Here is a 13518-nt window from a genome sequence, read left to right on the forward strand (position 1 = left end):
TTATGCAGTCTTATTATGCATTTTTAAATCTTTAGTAATACTTTGTGAAAGAAAAAAAAATATTATTTACATAAAAACCTCAATAATTCGATATTCAAAATAATAGGAGTGCATCACAAAATTCAATAAAACTAATAATAAATTAAAAAATTGGAAATTATGACTAGTATATGAGTTAGTTTAGTTAATATTTAGTCGAGTAACCGCCGTTTTTTATTACTGCAGCACATCTGCGGGGCATGGAATCGATCAGATCACGACATCTTTTCAGCGGGATTTGCTGCCATGCCTCCTGGACTGTGCTCCATAATTCCTTTGTATTTGATGGCCTACTCTTAGCTACACTTTTTTTAATATCTGCCCATAAATTTTCTATCGGATTAAGGTCAGGCGACTGAGCAGGCCACGACATAACCTCAACTTTATTGACCCGAAACCATTTCTTTGCAGATTTACTTGTATGTTTCGGGTCGTTATCTTGTTGAAACAACCACTTTAAAGGCATATTCCACTCCGCGTATGGCAGCATAACTTTTTTCATTATATCCACATACACGTACTGATCCATGGTCTCTTTTATTAGATGGATTGGTCCCACGCCGTTGTACGAGAAACTTCCCCAAACCTTCACATTTGCACCACCATGTTTGACAGTCTTAAGGGTGTATTGCGGATTATATTCCGTACTTGGTGGACGACGGATATACTGCCTAGACCCTGTGCCACCAAATAAAACTACCCTACATTCGTCTGTCCACAAAATATTTCTCCGGTTGCCAGTTCACATGTTCTTTGGCAAATTGGAGCCGTGCTTCAATATGCTTCCTTGTCAACAATGGAACTTTTCGCGGACTCCGCGCAAATAAATTACATTCCAGTAAACGTCTACGAACTGTTACGTCACTATTATCAAGATCTAGACGCTTCTTTATTTCTCTAGACGTCGCTTTGGGATCTTCTTTAGACGACTGGAGTATGCGTCGATCGATTTCTTTGGAAGTTTTACGTTTTCGTCCATGAGTTTCGGGTTTATTTTTGTAGGACAAGGCATTTGATATCATTTGATCAGAATACCCGAGTATTTTTTTAATTTCTTTATATGTAAGTTTTCCCGTTTTTTTGAAGTTTTTTAATGATTTCACGCTTTTCGTCGCTGCAGTATTTTCCTCTACCCACTAATTAAAATAAATGACTTATCCTTTAAAAAATACCATGGTTTTTATATTGTTGTACTTACTTTTTAGTTTTTTACAGAATTTGTTTAAATAAAAATATATTATACCACTTGGTAGCTGACTATTTTTATGAACAGCGCAATTCAGTGACCGACACAGATATGAACTCATAACATTGCAAATAATGTAAACAGCTGAAGTTTATGCTTTATGTTTTACTCGCGAAATACCGTTATAGCATTGACAGACGGCAGCGTTAAACCAGATTAACTGCATTTTTCGGGATTAATTCAGGAGTTACCACAGCTAACTCCGTTGCTGAATCCAAAAATAACTCTCAAAATTTTAAGGAGTTTGTGAGATTTTCGTTGGCAACATTGTTAAAAATGGCCAATTTTCATCTATTGTGAATGAAATACAAGCTACCCTGACAGCTGTTTATCAAATTCTCAATATAATATCAATAAAACTTCTATGTTATGATGCAGTTTTAAAAATAATGTGCTGATATGTTTTTGTAATAAAAAATGCTTTGGTAAAAATTGGTCGGCTAACAACCGTAATGTTAATCTTCTATCAATTTTCATTGAAAATATTATAAAAAGGACAATGAGCTGTTTATGAGAGTTTCAAACTCGCATAGCTGCCGTCTGTCACCTACAAATTTGGATCCGATTAAGTGCGCAGTTAATCCGGATTAACGCTGCCGTCTGTCAAGGCTATTAGAAATATTTCTTGGAAAACGCTTGGCGTTCATGTTTTGACATGATGAATTTTTTGGATTAAATATTTTTCTCAGGTTCACTCCTATTATTTTGAACACAGCTGTATACTTCTATTAAATTCTGTATTTTTTACAAAAATCTCTTCTTACAAATTGCGAGAGTATCAAATTCTCGGCTGCATCTGAACTTCGCCTTCCTTACTCGTGTTATTGAATTTTTTTTTTATATACTGCATTATTGGAGTGCTGTGTGTGTCTTTATCGCCAACTGACAAATCTTTATCTCACAAATGTAGCATAAATTCCATTGTAAATCAACACGAACAATTCGACCAACTGGCAATATCCGGTTTTAGTGGCGTTATTTATTGCATGAGCGCTTATAACTCATCGTACCTACTAACATACTATGCACATATTTACTTATTATAATGACTTTATATATACAAATGTATATAAACGCAAGTGTGTATATGCAAATTCTGTTTGTGTTTGTTTCGCTAAAAAGCCTCACTAATTTGTTTAGTCATTTGCATTTGCATTTACAAGTATTATACTGATAAACCCACACACATACACACACAGACATATGCACCTTCCCATTGCCACACGGTCTGTTCGCCTCTGTGTCCGTCTGTTCGCGTCGTTGCGTGAGTCAATAAAGTGTTGAATTGCCATACATTTTTAATGGCATCAAATTAGCATTGAAACACAGGAGAACACAGTGAAATTCTACATTGCTAAATATTTACACAAAACACGATTAAAGTGTGCCTTTTGTTTCGAACATTATTGATTTAATGACGCGAAACGCACATCCATACAAGCTCAAGCTTAATTACAGTTGAATTGAGTGGTTTACATAGTCATGAAAATGTTCTCTTTCAACGTGATACTTCATTTGTTTGGGGGCTATAGGAAAGAAGAAGTCAGGCAACCTTAATTTTAGTCAGGCGGCAATACGTAGGAAAAGAAGACCTAATGAAAGTCCCATTCTCCATGAAAAGTATTTTGCTTTGTGTTATCATTAAGTCCTTGTACTACGTAATGGACAAACTTAGAACTATATATGTATATATAGTATCTACAATTTCAGGTTGGTTAAATTATACTAGTATAAACTAAGAATTGTAAAACTTTTATCATAATCATACAATTTCCTAATTTATTCTTCAAAATCTATGTCGTCCTTCTCAAAGTAATCCCCTTTGGCCTTAATACATTTGTGCCAACCTTATTTTTCCAATCCTCGAAATAGTTGTTAAAGTCAATTTGCAGAATAGCCTTCAATATGCGTAGCAATTCACGTTTAATGTCTTCAATTGACTCAAAAAAAAAAAAAAAAATTGAGCTAAACCAGGCGAATTCGGTGGTTGCGATGCGATATTTGTTGAAAATTTGGATATTCGGTCGATTTATCGTCTATTTCCAGGTCGTAAACATCGATGTCATCTCCAGTATTTCATGACATTCTGGTAGTCGAAGAACCGAAGTAACGAAGTACCGAAGAATTTAGGTTTTTGTTGAAAATGTGCTAAAACGAAGAAAATCTTTTTACTTTGCGGCAACAATTGTCGCATCGCTGCCGAAGGATCAGTTAGCCGTTTTATCCATAACATGAAACTCAATCTTAAATTTCAAATAGTTTTACGATGGAGCGATGGAACGATGAGCTGTACGAGTTATTCGACTACATTGACATAATTCAGAGAAAGAAAAAGTTATCTGTTACGCTAGCTAGGTCATGTTTTCGAAAGGAACGAAAGCGTTCCAGCCTTGAAGGTGTTAGATGCGGTACTCGCTGGTGGAAGCATAGTAGAGGAAGAGAAATATCTTCACACCGCTGGAAATTTAAGGTGGAGACAGGCGTGATTTCGCTTATATATTCAACTGGCGCCAAACTGCGAGAAGAATAAACCAAAGGCCCGCTATAGTGGGTTTAACTCAATAAAGGTATTGTCATACATCCGGTGTTCGTCGAAAGCTGGAGTTGAGTTAGCCTCTTTATCTACTATAGCTTGAAGCTGAACCAAAAAATTGAAGTACACAGATTTTCACCTCTTGAAAACACGGAAACTTTGCATAACCAAAAATCCGCTGTCTATACAGCTTTTACTTAAGTAGGGACCTCAGCTCCAACAGAACTAGAGTATGTACAACATTCGTTTTGTTTTTACGTGAGTACCTGCCGACGGTGGCCTTACCCCACGTTGCTTAAATGCACATAGATCAAAACATGCTTCTTGCAAGTATTTTTTTCCACCTTGGTCGGGTTCAAGGCTGATCTAAAACCTGTGGCATACTGTGGGTTCGGCACCCGACAGCAGTGCGATTTCACACTGAATTGACTTTTCAGTTCTACTTGCCTTTAGGTTTAAGCCACAGCCACAATGAATCTCCCTAAAAGGCCAAACCCAATGAGCAGATTAGAGCGAACTCCACGGGCTTACTGCTTCCTGTGGTAACAGATATATGTAAGTCCTCGGTCAGACCTTGTAGCTTTTGCTACTACCAATTGAGCACCCATCATACTCAACGACTTGTGACATTTGTCACTTGAACTTCTTTTTGTCTTTTCAGTAGAAGCAGTCTAATTCAAAGTCTTTAATATCAGTCCAAGCTGAGTATTATAGCACTATTTCTGACAGGACTATGCCGAAATTTCGAGGCAAGTCAAAAAGCAGACATAGTGCATATTCTACTCCCTGCTTGCTACGGAAAACTAGAGTATAGACAGTAAGTTAGTTTATTCCTCAGTTGAAAGTTAAAATTTTCTGCAAGCCATTCGTACAACCGGTCTTTGGGTGGCTTCAGCGGTGATTTCAGTTCTTGTTCACAACCTTGGCTTGTAGGGCATTATCAAAAGATAGCGAGAGGTTTTCTGGTCAACTAACGACCACCAAATATTCCATAAACGTAATGAGACTGTGCTGAACTCATTATTTACTCATTCATTAAATTTTATTTACATTTATTTTTTTTTTTGAATATATTTTGAAGCAAATTAATTTCTACCCCTCTTTGGCGCATACTTTAATAAACTCATTAGCATGCAAATTAACTGAGAGCGAAGAATAAATACTCGTAAACATCAGATGTTGTCCAAAGCTCATTTCACAGCGGCGACAGCAGCTGGGAGAGGCGAATTGAGCCACAAGCAAGCTGCTGCACTAAAACTTGATGAACTGCTCGAGTGCCAAAGTTGAAAGACTTACACACAAACATATACACTTGCGTGTGTATATAGTTATGTTTGTTGTTGTTTATATGCTAAAAATACTTCCTCATTTCGCTGACCAGATTTACTTCCTGTTCGATCTAAAATAGCTTAGCAGGTTCGTGTGTGTGGAAGTTCGTTCACATATTATTTTAGTGTTGGCTCCTCAGTGGCTGACAAGTACTCGTATGCGGTTTACCTTTTCCTGTGTGCCCTCGGTGGCTTAAAGTCAGTGAATTTGCACTTGCAGCTTGAAACTTTTCCACACACTCACTTGATTTCGGTCCGAACTTTAGCATGTTCTCCTGCATACGAGTTTACAGGTTGATTGCCATTGTTGTTGGTCTACATATGTATGCTTCCGTAAACTTTTTCAACTTTCAGCTTATCGCAAAGTTTTGTTTAAGCACTATAAGTTTTGCTGTTATTGCCGCAACAATGCTCAACCTCAACCCCGATCACCAAACCCCAAACTCTAAACTGCCAACTCACTGTCCTTCGAGTGCTATTGTGTGTGTGTGTGTGTGTGTGTGTGTGTGCGGAATAACCAGCGACCTCCGGCACCTCATTTGCCAACAACAACTGGATCGCGTTAGTGGTGACTGTGGCGGTGGCGCCGCCGACGCCGTGCAACCTGACCGCCTGTCCGGCTCTGTGTGGCAGCTTGTCTGCTGCTTACTCATTACACCTGAGGGCTGAGGATCAAGGTTTACCGTTTAATTTCTGTGTTTTATTATGCACCAATGTTGTTGCTTTTATTGTTTCTTCATTTTTTGTCTTTTGTGTGTTATTGTTGCTGCTTGCACATGCTTATATTTGTTATTATTTTTTCTTACCCACATTTATATATGTTTGTAATCTCACCTGCATCACATGCGGCCTAAAGATATTATAGCTTTACGGTATAGTTTAACGGTTCTTTGTAACAACAATCGTGATTTTACGTGAGTACCTGCCGACGACGGCCTTACCTCACGGTGCTTTCAAGAAGCACATAGATCACAATGCGTTGATCAGCGGCCCAAATTATAAATGTATTTTGCACGTATTTTTTGGTGTCAACTGGTCTAGGTGGAAGGGACACCTTGGTCGGTTAGGAAGCCCATTTAAAACCTCTTCGAACTTTGGGCACCCGGCCGGACTCCACACTGGATTGAATTTTTCGAATCAAATTTTGACCGCGGACGCAAATAATTTCAGACATGCACTGACCGCCATTCACAGTTGAGCTGTTAACACCTTCACCGACTCTCTCCCAGTGAATTGCGTGCATGAAGTCAAACCATCACCCATTGCAGACGAAGAGCTCGAGTTGCCACGAGAAACGAGAGCGCAGCTTCGTTCTGGAAACTGTAGTATTTTAAACTCCTACTTATCTAAAATAGAGCCTGACATCAAGCATAGTCCAGCGTGCAAGAAATCCCCGCATCACACTTGCCACCACTTTGCATGCCCTGCTAACCTCACATGTCTGACAGCCCCGTCAAAACAGCACGTTTACTGAGCCTACCGTTGAATGACATCGATTACAACTCATCCAATCCTTACCATCCTAACGGGGATCAGGTGCAAGTTACAACAACAACAACAACCTAAATTAGTATTGGATAGAAAATTGTCTCCTCAGCAGCAAATTTTTAACCAACCACAAAGCGTTCCATCTCTTAAAAATACGACTAAAAAAATCAGCATCCATTGAAAAGTCGAATTACACAATATTCATATTTGCTTGCAACGCCATCAGACTGTTATGGCTAAGTACCCTCATATCTTAGAAACTCTTAAAGATAATCTCTCATAAAAACTTTTGGTTTCGTTAACACCAAGCACTTCCTTACTTTAGTGTTTTGGTGCTAACTAATAGGTTGCGGTTCCCAGCCGATTGCATTCCACGCTCATTGTCGCATGAATAACTTTTGTCATATAATTTTTGTTATTGTTTTGTGCTTTCTATTTATCATCCTAACCACAAAGTTTCCATTATGCTGCTGCTGCTGTTCATACAACGTTGTGCCTTTTAATATTGCTGTTATTATTTTCATTATTGTGCCACATCCAGGTTGTCACTTTTGTGCAGTTTTGTCTACGCCATTGTTGTAAGTTGAAGGTTAAATAGAACTTCTTGATTTTACTTGGCTCAGCCAACACCTTGCTGTTGGCCTGTCCAGCTCCTCCTTTGACATTTAGCTGGCTTATCAACGTCTTAAGGCTAAACTCTATGTGCTCTCAGTATATATATTTGTATATACCCACCGTTATGGTTATGTGGCTGCTCGTGTAAGATTTTGCTGTCGACCTGCACAAACTTTTTGGGCTCATTCAAGTTTTGCTGCCAGCTATTTAAGTTGTTCGGTGGCTTTGTGTTGATAGGCCGCAGACATTAGCCGCTCGAGGCCGTACGACTTACTTTACTTAAGAAACAAGCGCTTTTACTTTACCACCAACACTTCCACTTTTACTTCGTATAAGCTTCGAACATTTGTTTTGTTGCTCTACTTTGTGGCCTTCTTGGCCTCTCTTTTGAGGAAAGTGTGAACATCTTATTCCAAGTACAAACATTGATTTGATTTGATATCAAAGGTGTTATGTAAGGGCTTGTTGTGGTTCATCCGCCGATTGGCTGAGATACTCTTGGATATTGGGTCTTTTCATACGATTTGCTGTTGTTTCTAGCCGAAGTTTTATTGTTGAATTAACTAATTAAAAAGTTATGCCCAAATATGTCAGGTGGTTTGCGGAATTTGTTGTGAAACCTGCTTGTTTATTGGATTTGTGGTGAAAGTTTGGTGATTAGCTTTATGAAGAGTGAGTATTTCGTGGTCCCATTACTTCGATTGTTTGAAAATTAAAAATAATTTACTGATAATTATGAAGTCAAGGTAACAAGCTCTTTAAACGCCCATTAATTTAATGGTCTCACCACACATATTCAGCAATTAACTTAAGATGTTATACTTTTACGTTAAATGTACTGGAATCGAGGGGCTTCTTTATTATGTGGAACAAGTCAGCTTTTCAATACCATATACATTTGAAAGATTACGGTGAATATTGTTCACCTTGGTGTAGAGGTTGAAAGAGCACACTGCCACTGCGCCTGCACCTATACCTTAGTTGGTTCCCCATTTTTTCTATTATTGGTTACCACCCTCAGCAGGGGTTGGAAAGCCTTGAGCATATTTCTGCCGTGTACTTAGATGCTTCTAATGAAATCCAATGCCCGTTTAGAGTCAGCTAAGAGCTAGTTTTATTCTCTCCATTTATCGAATGTCGCTAAGGTTGTCGTCTCTAATATATTAATATTTCCCATAATCATGCTCATAAGTTTGGTTCGAGACTTCAAGATAGCCCAGAATTTTTGCTCTAAATACAAAAATTTAATAAATAATATAGGCCAATGTAGTTCTACCAGTCTACTTGTCGAAGAAATAATAGCTATTAGAACTTAGTATTCCGAAGTTTTTTATGAATGCTACCATGTTGCTACATCTCTGCTTGCCACTCATTACAGATCCTGACTTTCCTTATTCTTTCTTAACTGTTTTTTGATTTCAATCCTGTTAAGCTTCACTTAAAATGTCCTTCCTGACTTTCCTTATTTTTCCGTGACCATTTTTGTCTTCAACCCTTTTAAACTTCACTTACAATATCTTTGCTTAAAACTCTTTCCTTCGATTTTCCTAAATGACGGTGTAATGAAGTAGGGAATATGTTAGGAAGACAACTTTCTTGAACTGATGACATTATTCTTTAAGATTTAAGTTGTGCTCTTTGAAGCACATTCATTCTATTTTATTAGGATGACTGTAGTTCGGGCCTGTTGCTACGTAACTATCAGCAGTTGATAGGTTAAGTTAATCTGGTAGGCCAATAAGTTAGGCATAGACCAGTTTTATCCTTTGCGATAGCAGATGGAGTTCAATTGCTAGGTCCAAGAAGAAAGATGCTACATTTTTTTCCTGGTGCCGTGCTCTAAACATTTCCTACAGTCTACTCGTTCTGTCAGCCCCATCCTGCGGACTTGTGGCGCCACCAGTCAGTATTCCCATCATGTTCCTACAAGCTCTTCTATCGAATCTTCGAACAGAAATTTTGTGTACTTGCTGCGATCTACCGTTTTATCCATGACTTTTGCAGTGTTGCACCCAGGTAGCTCGGGTTTTAATTTTGTATACCTTGCTTTTGTCAAGATCGTCATAAAGACATTGGGTTTCCCAATGGTGATCATATTTTCAGATGTTAGCAATAAACCATTCTTGGCAATTTCGTCCACTATTTCATTGTTGATAGTTTCAATATATCATCTTCAAATAAATGGTAACTGGATATTTCTGACTCTGCTCAGAAAAAATATATACTTATTACCGATCTATGGTTTTAGTCGTTGGAAAACGGTTTGCTATTTGCGGAACCTCAATTCATTCTGGCCTGTTTGTTTAGGTCTTAGTCCTTACAGTTCTCCGCAGGCTTGGTAAACGGGCTGTGATCCGCAACACAATGCAAAGTAATTTTCCTGACAGGCCTGCGTACAACCAGTTCGTAAACCGATTTATTAATAATATCGCAACATAGTTTTTTCAATTAAGAAAGGAGGATTATGTTACGCTACTTTCAAAGCAACTTATATATGTAGTATACGAGTGTAAGGCGGCAAATATTCAATTACACGAGCCTCAAAACCGGTCTACTTAACCTCACGTGCGGCACTCATTATGGCACCTTTTCTCTTTTATTAAATAATCTACGATTTCAAGAAATAAATTGATATAACTAATTGAAACAGCAACATGACTAATCGCATACAAAATGTCAACGCAACATTTAACACACCTGCCAACAACGGCTCAGTTTCTCAGTCGCTCAGTGCTATTCAATTGTTGTTCGTGTGAGCGCTGACGTCACTCAGCTGTATGAGATTGTATGGTGTGTGGTTATTCATGTTATTCATGTTGTTCTTGTTGTATTGTGACTTAATTAAACGTGAGGCGAGTAATTAGTTTAAATTGAGCTAAACCAAGGAGTTGTAATGGCTAACGGCCAGTCCGTCACTCAGGCACGCAGACAGACAGCCAACGAGGCAAGTGGTCGAACAAGACGCCGCACCGCAAATAAGAAATGAAAAATTCAAATTGCCTTTACATGTGCGGCTTGTTCGACAACGAGAACTGCCTACTTTGACAAATGCGACTCGCTCGGACCAGCTTGCCGCCTGCCTGCGCTTGCCACGGCAGACCGCTTTCCGGGCTTTCGAAAACATGTCGCAAAATAAAAAGTGAATTAATTTTGTGCTCACTGGCGTGTGTCGCCGTTTGCTACCGATTGCTTAATATCCTTATTACCATCTACAGATGTTTGTGTGTCGCTTGTCCTTAGCAAGTTTTACACATTTTTAATTTGTAATATTTTTTTTACCTCTGCTAAACATGCTCCTTAACTCATTCAACCGTCTTTTTTGTTCTCTTTTCAGCCCAACCGGTGCAACGTTGCGTACACAGTACGAAATAAAGGATTATTTATTGTCACCGGGTACCTGTAAGTGTGGTCTACCATGTCCATTGCGGCCGGAGTATTTCTTCGATTTCAATGCTCAGGTGAGTACCGTTGAAGTTAGTTTCAGCTCATATGCAATACATGCGACAAATGTGCCGTTGCACCGCTGCAGCTGTTGTCCTGCCAACCGTTTTCGTTCGGAAGTTGCGGTTTTCTAGTACGAGCGGGTGGTTGTGGGCTTAAATTGAAAATTGTAAAACTCAGGCGTATTCACACAGTTTGCGGCAAACCCTTTGGGAATTATGTTTGCAACCAGTCATTGGGTTGGAATTGTATAAATGACTATAATGGAATTACTAAATAGATATTTCTTGTAAGTGGAAAGGATATCGGTGTTTAGAGTTTGGTATATTCGCTACCTTGCTCTTTTCCTAAGCTTCCGCTGGTGTGACGTGCATATTTGCCGTCAGTCTCTTAATGGTTTTGGTATCAAACTTATGCAGTATTACTTTAATGACTTAAGAACGTGCTATTTGCTCTCGAGCAGAGTAAAGAATCAGCTTTTCAAGGTTTAGCAAGCTTCTAGCAGATATTAGATCATTGAATTCTGGTAGATGTTGGTTGAGTTGCTCTCAAATGTCACATTCCTGTGCTACTTACTAGTGTTGCATCCAGAGAAAGTTTTACCATAGTAACTTCGTTCTTTTGCTTTGATAATCATGTTACTAAAGTAATGAATATAATAGTCTCTGAGAGAAAAATCTCACATATTCTTTAAGCTCAAAATTAACTCGTCGTTCCTTTTACATAGTGACATCTTATGGGGCGCTAAAACTCTCATCCGTAGCTATTTTTTCTTTTTATTGGTAGTGTTTTTACGCGGAGAGTCCCAAACCCATCGCACAACCTTGGGGAGTGATGTTTTGCTTCTCACTTTAGCTCGCCTTCAAAAGAATGATTTTTGGCTTCCCAGAGAATACTTGAACTAAGACCGGAAGTCGTAAGCTGCTTAAGCCGTATATAAACGAATCGTTTCTGGTCACTCCCAAGTGAATGGCGCTCAGAGAACTATCCTCATTTGCGTGAGCTTCCACACATGACTCCATTGTATTGTTTAAGCTCAATATTACCTCGTCGTTCTCTTTACTTTAAACATATTGACGTCTTATAGGCAGCTATTTTACCAAATTGGCGTTAAAACTATCAAAATTACGTTATGTAGTTCCTGGCGGAAAAATCTTAACCGTAAGCATTTCCTTCTCTTGTTTAGAGGGCTTTTGCTGAAAAACCAACTGAACCAAACAAATTTCATATTTTATTCCTACGTAAAGTTGATTTCATCGATTAAATATTGGATAAATCCTCTTAGACGAGTACAGAGCTCGCAGTCTGCACTTTGAGCCGTGGCTAGGCGTTCACACGCTACTGAGAGTTTGGAGAGGTTCACTCTCACATGCGCCTCTCTTCAAATGAGAGCATCATTTTAAGGCGGTAACAGTACCGTATTGCGTTTTACCATCCGTCGATGATTATGAACTTGTGAAACACTTTGCAATTATGAATTGTTTCGGGGCACAGACATAAGATGCACCGCCTTTTTTATATCCAGAACAGGGTATATTAAGCTTTCTACGAAATTTTTAGCAGCTTGATAGAAATGTCGGAGACTATAAAATTTTTAAATAAATGATCAGCATGGCGAGCTGAGTATATTTAGCCATATCCGTTTGCATACACGGTTACGAGATATCGATCTGAAATTTTGCACACGGCCCTTTCTCTGCAATAAGCTGCTGATTTGTCGGAACCGTCATTATCGAAGCACTAGAACGTATAGCTGCCATACAAACTGTACCAATGGCATAAAAAGCTTATATGAAAAGCTTTTTCATTTGACGAGTTATCCTCAAGATTTTCGGTGTGGTTAATTGTCCAAGGCGATGGTACAATCTCCAAAGAAATTATTCAGATCGGTTCACTATAACATATAGCTGCCATACAAACTGATCAATCAGAATCAAGTTCTTGTATGGAAATTGTGGAGTATTTTGAAGAGGATCTGTGAGGAAAGTGAGGTAACACTAATCTTAGTTCAGACTTTACAAGAAACATTAGCAGCAACAGTAACACATTTATTTGTCTCACTGCCTCTCTAATTCTTAACACTTTACTTAAATCTTAAACTACCTAATCACCGACGTTCAAGCTCAAATACAAAAATAACTCGAAAAATATATTTCTCTTAGCCCGAATTAAGACGTAAATTGACTCTTAGCTAAGACTATAATGAAAGCTCGTCGGCTATCCGAGCGCGAGTCGAACATCACATTGTCAAGCAACTATAAATTTACAACAAAAAACTCTAAGAATAACTAATATATGCATTATAAACTGAAACTTTTTAGTATGCGCTTCAGCAATTAATTATTCGATAATTTATTAAAAAATAAGCGTAGTTTCACTGATTTCTCCTTTGTCGTTGGGCGACAGCGATTCACTTCGTGACTGTCGCATCACAAAAGCGCTTATAACGATTAATAATTACATGTTGCCGTACAAGCCAGCGCACATGCATACATACATGCACACACAATGCAGTTTTTCCATGATTTCTTTGCCTCCGCCCACCGCCAACACCCCGCTACCAGCTGCAACAAAGCCTTTTTTAGACGCGGCCCTTCATTTTTTGTCGTTTCACTACACTTGGCCTTCAGTAAAATTTAATTATAAATAATTGTACGATATAAATCAACACAATTGACGAGACAAGTCTGTCCTTGCTGGTGTGTATGAAGTTGCATTGGCATGACAAGTGATACACTCACTCGCTTGACAAGCGAACAAAGTGCCCATGCGACATACACACACACACACACAGTCGTGCCTAGGAGCAGTCGCACTCTAGCTGCTCA

The 13518-nt window shown here is 38.6% G+C and overlaps 1 protein-coding gene across 2 annotated transcripts in view; it reads left to right on the plus strand.

The window, feature by feature from the left end:
- Positions 1-13518, plus strand: part of LOC120771228 (mediator of RNA polymerase II transcription subunit 15-like) — a 414224-nt gene that overhangs the window by 97486 nt on the left and 303220 nt on the right. For both annotated transcript variants that reach the window (XM_040099142.1, XM_040099150.1), the window contains exon 3: positions 10584-10707. In XM_040099142.1, coding sequence (XP_039955076.1) covers positions 10584-10707 — 124 coding nt within the window. The remainder of the gene's footprint in view (positions 1-10583; positions 10708-13518) is intronic.

The sequence above is a fragment of the Bactrocera tryoni genome, chromosome 1 (genome assembly GCF_016617805.1).
Source record: "Bactrocera tryoni isolate S06 chromosome 1, CSIRO_BtryS06_freeze2, whole genome shotgun sequence".
Taxonomy (NCBI): domain Eukaryota; kingdom Metazoa; phylum Arthropoda; class Insecta; order Diptera; family Tephritidae; genus Bactrocera; species Bactrocera tryoni.